Raw genomic sequence first — 9,006 nt, 5'->3', positions numbered from 1 at the left:
GGAGGCCAGGGGAAGGCACTGCCAGGCCTGGGCACTGGCTGTACCTCTGCTTAGGCCACTCGGCCCACAGCTCTTCCTGTGGCTGGCTCCGCCTCCCTCAGAGCTCACTGAAATGCCACCTCCTTGGAGAGCGCTCCCAGACCAGCCCCATCTGAAGCAGCTTTTCAGACCCTACCTGTCACCTCACTTTGCTGTCACACCTGCCAAGTGCTTTCCCTACCACGTGCATTTCTCTTTTGTCAGCAGTCCCACACAGCAGCCTTCACGTTACAATGAAAAGCAAATTGTGTCACTCTCACCTCACTCAGGAAAACCAAAGCCCCCCCCGCTCCCCCCCCCCATCTGCTCCAGCCATACCGGCCTCCTCGCTGTTCCTCAAACCTCCGGGTACAGTGCTGTCTCTGGGCCTTTGCACCTGCTGCTTCCTCTGTCCAGAACATTCTTCCTCCAAAAGATCTGCGGCGGCTCCCTCACTCAATTTAAGTCTTCATTCAACGTCATCTCAGGGAGGTCTTCTTTAAACTATAACTCATCTCCAGAACTTTCTCTATGAGGAAGAGTTAACAGAGTAGGCCCAAGACTGCTGTCCTTAGAGAGGCCTGCTTGCATAGTGGCCCTTGGCTGGTATCTGGGAACCTGGGTTTCAGCACGGTTTTCACCACTCCCTGAAAGAGTGGCTCTCGTGTCTAAACTGTCTGTGCAAACGATGTTGTTTATTCTGAACAACTGCTTTCCTTCTGGGTACTAAGTCTCTGATGAGCTTCCCCAAAGACAACATTTCACTGCTGGGGGTATTACACTCAATCCAGGTGACTCCACTGGGAGAGGACTCTGGGCGGCTTGTGCCTGGTTTCCTCTGGATTTCGCCCCATGTGCCTTTTTCCTTTGCTGATTTTGCTTCATAGTCTTTCATGATAATAAATCACATCTGGGGACTTCCCTGGTGGTGCAGTGGTTAAGAATCTGTCTGCCAATGCAGGGGACAGGGGTTCGATCCCTGGTCCGAGAAGATCCCACATGCTGCAGAGCAACTAAGCCCAAGAGCCACAACTACTGAGCCCGCGTGCCACAACTACTGAAGCCCACGTGCCTAGAGCCCGTGCTCCACAACAAGAGAAGCCACCGCAATGAGAAGCCCGCGCACCGCAACGAAGAGTAGCCCCCGCTCGCCGCAACTAGAGAAAGCCCGCGCGCAGCAACTAAGACTCAACGTGGCCAAAAATAAATTAATTAAAAATAAAATAAAATAAAGCCCCAGTAAGTGGCAATTCATTAGCTTAAAAAAAAAATCACATCTATGAGTACAACTTAGATACTGAGTCCTGAGTCCTCCTAGCAAATCACCGAATATGGGGGTCGTCTCAGGGGCCCCTGCATACTCTTCTCCTCCTTAGAACTTGACATCACTGACCGTCCTATCATATCTGTTATCCATCTTGTTTATTGTCCACCACCCTCCTCCCATCATGCCCGTGGCCCACTCGCTCCCCACCTTCTTGGCCTCTGCAGGATCCCAGCATCACCCGGCACAGACCCCCAGAAGACCCTGGGAGAATATTAGCTGAACAACTGTTAACAGTTTTATTTCCAAAGTTGGAGTCCCTCCCCGGGCTTGTAATGGGAAGGGGGCCTTTGGCCAGACCTGCAGAGCCGAGCGGGACGGGGGTGAACGGGGACAGGGCAGCTGGCCCGGGAGGCTGGCAGGTCCTTGAAGCCGCCTCACACAGGTTCCATTTGCAGCTCCACGCCGTCCACGGCCTCCACCTGATGGAAGGCGGCGTGGGAGCCGATGACCACGAGGGTGGCTCCTGCAGGAAGACGGGCAGGTCAGGGCCTGGCTGCCTCACCTGGCCCCCACTGCCCACAGCGCTACCCAGACCCTGTACTCACCCAGGACCCAGAAGACGGCGGAGCCTGCGCCAGCCAGCCAGAAGAAGGGAAAGGAGACGGTCCCAGCCAGAGCATACTGATGGGCTGGGCTCACCTCTCGGCCTGGGGGCAGACGGCATTGGGGCAGCTGTTCTGATACTCGTGCCCTCTCCCAGAGTAACCCCTGATACCCGCCCCCCCCACCACCACCAATCTGGTGTCACAAGACACCAGATTGTCCGGGAGCCTCAGGATCTAAACTCCTAGTGCCAAGGCCCTCCAAGTCCACAGGCCCCACCCATGTCTCCAACGTCCCCACCCACTGTCCGTGGGAATACAAGGGGCCTTCCTCAGCCCCCTCGCCACCCTCCAACCCCACTCCTACTAGGAAGCTCCCAGCCTCCCTTTCCCGAGACTACAGCTCTCCTGCTCCAACCTGCACTCCCGTAGACCTAGAGTCTCCAGCTGGTGGCCCAAGGGCCAAGTCTGACCCGTGGATGTATTTTTTTTGTTTTTTTTGCATTACGCGGGCCTCTCACTGTTGTGGCCTCTCCCGTTGCGGAGCACAGGCTCCGGACGGACAGGCTCAGCGGCCATGGCTCACGGGCCCAGCCGCTCCGTGGCATGTGGGATCTTCCTGGACCGGGGCACGAACCCGTGTCCCCTGCGTCGGCAGGCAGACTCTCAACCGCTGCGCCACCAGGGAAGCCCCGGCCGTGGATGTATCTTTTGAGTCTGCATATTATTCCACAAGAATTTGATTTGATTTGTGGCTGACCGAGAAACTGGATGATTTTTCTTTCTTTTGTTTTTTTTTGTGGGGGGCCGTGTTGTGCGGCATGCGGGATCTTAGTTCCCTGACGAGGGACGGAACCTGGGCCCCCTGCATTGGAAGCTTGGAGTCTTAACTACTGGACCGCCAGGGAAGTCCCTGGATGATTTCACAAAACAATACAGTCAGTCCTCTGTATCCTCGGATGGAAACCCGTGGATCATTGTTCTTCGTCATTTTTTACAAGGGATGGCAGCAGTGGCTGAAGCCACGTCATGTCTATGCCCCAGGCGCTCCCTCCATGCCCTGGGCTTGCCCGACATGCCCCTCCACCCAGCCCATCTTTGTCATGTACAAAACTGGCAGGCTTCTGAAGGATTCTGTCTTAGCTCTACCTGTTTGTCTGATCCCAATTCCCCCTTATACCCCCTCCAAACCTTGAGCTTCCCCTACTTGGGAACTCAGGCCCCTCTTTCTTCTCAGTGGCGCTTGGTGCCAGTCTGGGACCACATGAGCCACAGGCCTCAGCTTCCCTCTCTGAGAAGTCCCAAGATTTTTCCACTTCCACCCCAGGAAGCAGGAAAGGGGAGCCCAGCTATAGGCCAGTGTAAGGTCGCCACCTGGTGTCCAATGTGGGTACCTGCAGCTGATGCCTTTGGCAGGAGGTAAGGGAGGAGGGAGAGGGAAGGAGGTTTAAGGGACAGGAGCAGGTGGAGGTGGGTTCTGGGATATCTTCTGGGCTTGGGGAATAGCAACTTGGGGGGCTGAGAGTGGGTGGAAGCATCCGGTGTGTCTGAGACTTTAAGGGATTGAGTTTGGGGGATCTAGTGTAGATCTAGGCTTGGGCAGACTTGGGTTCACAAGGACTTAGGTTTGGAGTCAAAGGCTTGCATTCCAAGAGACCAGGATTTGAGGAGGGCAGGGGATTTCTCACCCATCAGCACAAACTTGGACTGCAACGTGCGCAGATAGAGGATGTAACAGGCGCCAAAGAAGACAGCCAGAGCCACCAGCAGCATGGGGGATGTCGCCCTGGAAGAGGGCAGGGAGGCATGCGTCAGGCAGCTGGGACTGGGCCCGACACGGAGGTCCTGACCTTCTACACTGGCGGATGACAGGCTACGCCCTTGGGGCTGGGGAAGTCTAGGTCACATTTGGTCACACTGAATCCTGGCCAGGCTGATGCGGGAGTAGGGACCTGGCCCTTCGGTCAAAAGGTCCGGCAGAACTACCCCACGGGGATGGGGCCTGGCCAGTGACAGGAGGGGCCGAATGCTGAGGGCGGGGCCGGCCAGTGCGGGCCGGGCAGCATGGTGGGCGCGGGGCTGGGCCGGAGAGGCACTCACACACAGTACAGGATGAGGCCCAGGAACACGAACACATAGTTGCTCTGGTAGTACTCCACGTTGCGTACGAGGCGCTGGCACAGCTCGCCCACGTTGCGGGGCCGCGAGAAGCGCCGCTGGTCCACGAAGGAGCCCCAGGGCCGGATGGTAGCACGGCGCCGCTCCAGCCACTCACGGCCCGCGCCGGACGGAATCAGTTTCGGCAGCAGGGTCCTGGTGGGTGCGGGGCCAGGTCAGCGATAGACCGGGATGGAACCCGGACTCTCGAGCAAGAAGAGGACCGAGGGGGGCCGGACTCCGCGGTTCTGGGGAAGATATGGTCACAGACTCCTGGATCCCCGGGGAGAAAGGGGCTGAGGACCCAGACTCCAGAGTCCTCGAAGAGGACTCCAGGGGCCCAGACTCATGTGTCTGGAGGCCCGGATTCCTAGGACCCCAGGGAGGAAGGGGCGGGGGACCAGGACTCCCGGGTCTCGGTCAGGGGGGTTAGATCCAGCTTGCTCACGTGGCGCTCAGCCCTTCCACCTCGGCATCCTTCTGCTGGTCCTTCTCGGCCGCCATGTCTGTGCTATGAGGGAAAGAACCGCTATAACGAACCCAGGGCCCTGCACACTCCGCGGGACCCGCCCGAGCCTGGCCTCACCCAGCGGAGCGGGAGCGGACGTGGCGCCGGTCTGGGGGCGGTAGTTTTTGCCGCCGAGCATTGTGGGAGTTGTAGTCCCGATGATGTCGGAGAGAGTGGGCGCCATGATGGTGGTGTGGCTCGCGAAACACCTTGGGAGATGTAGTCGCGTAAAGTGACGCCTCTGGGCATTGTGGGAGTTGTAGTTTCAGAAGCAGGACGCGTGGAGTCGGAAAAGGTGGGTTGTCAGGAGTCAGGGCGGTACGCGAGCTCTAAAGTCAGAAGCCGGAGCTCTAAAGGCAGAAAACGTTGTGTACTCCCCCGTGCAGGGTACGATGGAGGCCGTGTAGAGCTGTCATTCTGACTCTAGAAGGTATAAAAGAAAACACTTGCTAAAACACGCAGATGTTCTGACTCAGCAGATCTAGGGTGAGACCATTCATTTGCATTTCTAACAAGTTTCTAGGTGATGTTGATGCTTCTGGTCCATGGCCCACATTTTGAATAGCGAGACTGTAGAGAATTTGTGGGAATCTATTTCTTCCTTCTTCAAGAGGCTAGTGATGGGGCCATGGTTGCTGGAGGGGGGTGCATCTAAGATAGGGGGCAAAGCTCCCCCCACAACCCTTGGGCTCCCAAGGATGAATGGGTTAGGGTTAGGGACCTAGGGATGCCCCTGCTTTGGATAGGACGGAGGGAAGTGGGGGAAAGGAAAGGGTTGAGTTTTTTTTCATTTTATCATTTTATTTTCTTCTAGTTTTATTGAAGGGGTGAGAATTTTTAAAAGACGGAGTTGCTATAACGAAAAGAGCTGGGATTCTGGGGTCAGAGGTCAAAATTCAGGCTGTGTTGACCTCATCACCTCCCTGAACCTCGGTGTCCTCAACTGGACAGTGAAGATCCTGGTGGTACTGTTACCAAGTCCAAGCTCGCTCTGCTCGCCGCAGGACAGGCCAATAAATCTGGAGATGAGGTGTTGAGGCAAGGAATAGCGACTTTATTTGGAAAGCCTGCAGACTGAGAAGATGGTGGACTAGTGTCTCTGACTGGGGTCTGGATGCCAGTTTCTTTTATAGAACAGAGAAGGGGAGGAGGTGAGGAAGTGAAGTAAAAAGGCCTTAAGTCTTGCAGATATCTCCTGGAATGGACAGCCTCAGGGAGGGGATGTGTTAATTTCTTCTTTCTTGCAGCCATTCACAGGTGGACAGGGTCAGGATGTTTCCCTGAACAAAGGCACTTTGGTTTAACATTCAAGCAGAGGGGCAGGGTTCCCTATAGACAGTATCCTTTTAGTGAACAAAAGCAAATGAGAAGCAAAGGTTAAAGTAAAAGAAACAGATCCAACCTGTAGTCCGATTTTGTTCGTCCCTGTAATTGTACCACACTCATGGGGTTGAGATGGGGTTGAATGGTCCATGTAAAGTGCTTGAAAGAGTCTTGATATTTTATAACTGCTCAATAAATGGTAGTCCATGTTATTGCCACTACATTATCATGACTGTTATGATTATTTCTAGAGTTCAGTCTTCTCAAACTTAGCAGTAACTTACTAGGGGCTGCTGGCCCCTTGGATGTCCCAAAGAGTGGCTGGCATCTGAGACATGGACCTTTCTTTCCCCTAGCTCTCACAGCCATAGTTCTCTCAGTCTTTGCCCCTGCCCCTGAGTGAGTTGTGGGAAAGAAGGGAGCACCAGCATGCCTCAAGAAATGTGTGTGGAAGTATTGGGAAGCCTGGGCTCCCTTACACAGACTGAGGACCTCATTTTCCAAGGTTGGGTGGAGCTGAAGGAGAATACTCACCTGGGAGATCCAGGTGACTCTTAACTCCAACTCTTGTCTTCCAAGGATCACATTCCTTTTGGGTTTGGGCTTTGAGGCCTGCTGGAGGGCATCCCCACAAGGTGGGGAAGATGACCCTCTCGAAGGGGCTGGTGTAGCAATAGGAGGGAGGCCACCTGTGTGCGCGTGGCAGGGGGGTCCCAAGCTGAAACCGAATGAGCCATACTTTGAAGATCAGGTTGGCTCGTTACCGTTCACTTCCTCTTTGTCAGCCCCAGGCTTTTAGTAGAAGCTTGTTCAGGCTTCCCACTTGGGTCGAGCTGGGCTTCAGGAAATCAAGGGGGGGTGGGCTGTGAGTCCACAGTTAGCCCAGAGCATTAATGGGGTAGCAGCGCCTGAGTTCAAAGTGATGGGAGCAGCAGGGGTAACCAGAAGAGCCCCCAAGAGGAAGATGAATCTTGGGGAGCAGAGAGTTGGAAGCAGAGGTCCAGCTGCCTTCTTCCAGGGCCGACCTGGGGAAATTGGGGTTTGACTTTTGTTATGAGGGCTTTGGGGTTTCCTCATAGGAACACGAATAAAAGTGATTTCACTCATAACCCGCCAGTACGTGCTCTGAGCAGAAGACATAACAGGCAAAGTCCTGGAGGTGTCAAAAGGCATGGGCCATGGGTGGTGGAGTCCAGAGGCAAGGACACTGTTGGAGAGGAACCCTCTGAGTGGGGCAGGGCGGGAACTTTGAATCAGGGGATTCTGAGGGGCCTTGGTGTAGGGGCAATGTGGGGGAGGAGCCCCTTGAAACAGAGATTGTGGGAGAAGGGGCCCTAAGATGGAGATACTGTGAGAGATGGGAAGATCCGTGAGACAGGGGGATGAGGGGAGACTGGGGGAGAAGGGACCTATGGCAAGTGGGCCCTGAATTAGGGGGATGGTGGGAGATAAGGGGGTGCCTGAAAAGATTATGAGAGATGGGCCCTGGCCCTGTGGTCCCTCCACCTGAGGCCTCCTTCCTGCCTCTTGGACCCCTGGAGGAAGTGGAGCTGGGAGGGTAGGAGGACATTAGCACAGACAATCAGAAACCTGGTTTATTTTTCTGCTGTGTGACCTCAAGGAAGTCCCTGCCCTCTCTGGGCCTCAGATTGCCCACCTGTCTATGGGAGTGTTTTTACCCTGTACCTGATGAATAGTTTCTCTGGCCTCCCCAGGAGAGGTCCAGGCTCACGTAACCCTTACCGGACTGGGCTCTGCCCTGGGCATCACAGGCGTTTCTGGCACACATGGCCGCTGCCTCCTGACTGCCTTGCCCCTCAGATTCAGGCACTCCTCAGCATTGTCTTGTGCAGTGGGCATGTGCACACACTCACACTCATGTGGACTCTCAGCCTCCCGACCACCCAGACACCTGTGCTGGGAGGCAGGCAGGCCCGGGACCAGCCCCAGGCTTTCCTCTCACTCCAGTCTCTGGGCTGTGTTAGAAAGGCTGCCTTGAGGGAAGTGGTAGAGCTGCCCAACCAGAAGGGCTCAAATTCAAAAGACTGACAAGCAAGTGCTGACGTGGATGTGGAGCAACTGTAACTTTGATACACTGTTGGAATGCAGATGACGCAAGAGCTTTGGAAAGGGCGTGGCTATTTCTATTAAAGATAAACACTGTCTATCCCCCAATCAGCAATTCCATTCCTAGGCATGTACCCAACAGAGAGGCACACATGTGTCATCAGAGGATATCACTAGAACGTTCCTCTTCCTAGAGGCTTCCAAAGTGTAAACAGCAAATGTCCATCAACAAGAAAATGGATCAACAAATCGTGTAATAGTCACACAGTGGAAAACTCCGCAGCAATGAAAAAGAGCAGCTACTGATACATGGAACACTGTGGATGACTCTCATGGACATGGTGTGGAGGACAGGAAGCCAGACATGCATGCTGTAAGAGACAGCATGAGACAGCATGCGGTAGGACTGCATTTCTACGAAGTCCAAGAATTGGTACAACTAAACAATGGTGACAGAAAGCAGTTCAGCAGTTACCTCTGGAGGGGGGCTGACTGGAAAAGGGGCACAAGAGAACTTTATGGCTAGTGGCTACATGGAAGTAATTTTTTAAATCATTGAGCTGTGCCCTTGAGACTTGTGCACGTCACTGTATGAAAGTTTATCTCAACAAAGAGAGAAGAGCATAGTGACTTAGAGCTTGGACAGCCTAGGTTCAAATCCCAGATTTGTCACCTCTCAGCTGTGTGACCTTGGGCAGGTCACTTTCCCTCTCTGTGCCTTGTGAGGATTGAGTGAGCTAATACACGTAGAGTGCTTAGGAGAGGACAGCACAGGGTGGGAGTTCAATGAACCATTAGCATCATCGCCTCCCCCCGTGCCTCTCCAATATGAGAGGATCCAGAGTCTGATTCCCTTCCTCTCCCCTCTTCTGATCCCATGATCCCATCTCCTGGCGAATTCAAGGTGCCCTCACTCTAACCCTTGTGGGGCTACAACTCCATGATTTGATAACTTTGAGATTCCATGACTCCCAAGCTCATGCCAGGCTAAATTCCTGGGGTTCTGTGAATCACCCAGCCACGGGTGCCAGCACAGGGAACACCGTCCTGCCCACACCCCGGGT

The 9,006-nt window shown here is 54.5% G+C and overlaps 1 protein-coding gene across 1 annotated transcript; it reads right to left on the bottom strand.

The window, feature by feature from the left end:
- Positions 1-1,557: 1,557 nt before the first annotated feature.
- RABAC1 (Rab acceptor 1) lies at positions 1,558-4,669 on the bottom strand. The gene is made up of 5 exons (XM_004271224.2): positions 4,493-4,669; positions 3,988-4,200; positions 3,576-3,673; positions 1,891-1,992; positions 1,558-1,808 (listed from the first exon to the last, which is right to left on the bottom strand). The coding sequence occupies exons 1-5, from the start codon at positions 4,546-4,548 to the stop codon at positions 1,720-1,722; spliced, it is 558 nt and encodes a 185-aa protein (XP_004271272.1). The 5' UTR covers positions 4,549-4,669; the 3' UTR covers positions 1,558-1,719.
- Positions 4,670-9,006: the final 4,337 nt, after the last annotated feature.

The sequence above is a fragment of the Orcinus orca genome, chromosome 20, assembly GCF_937001465.1.
Source record: "Orcinus orca chromosome 20, mOrcOrc1.1, whole genome shotgun sequence".
NCBI classification, from domain to species: domain Eukaryota; kingdom Metazoa; phylum Chordata; class Mammalia; order Artiodactyla; family Delphinidae; genus Orcinus; species Orcinus orca.
This window is presented reverse-complemented; position numbering and strand designations above follow the sequence as displayed.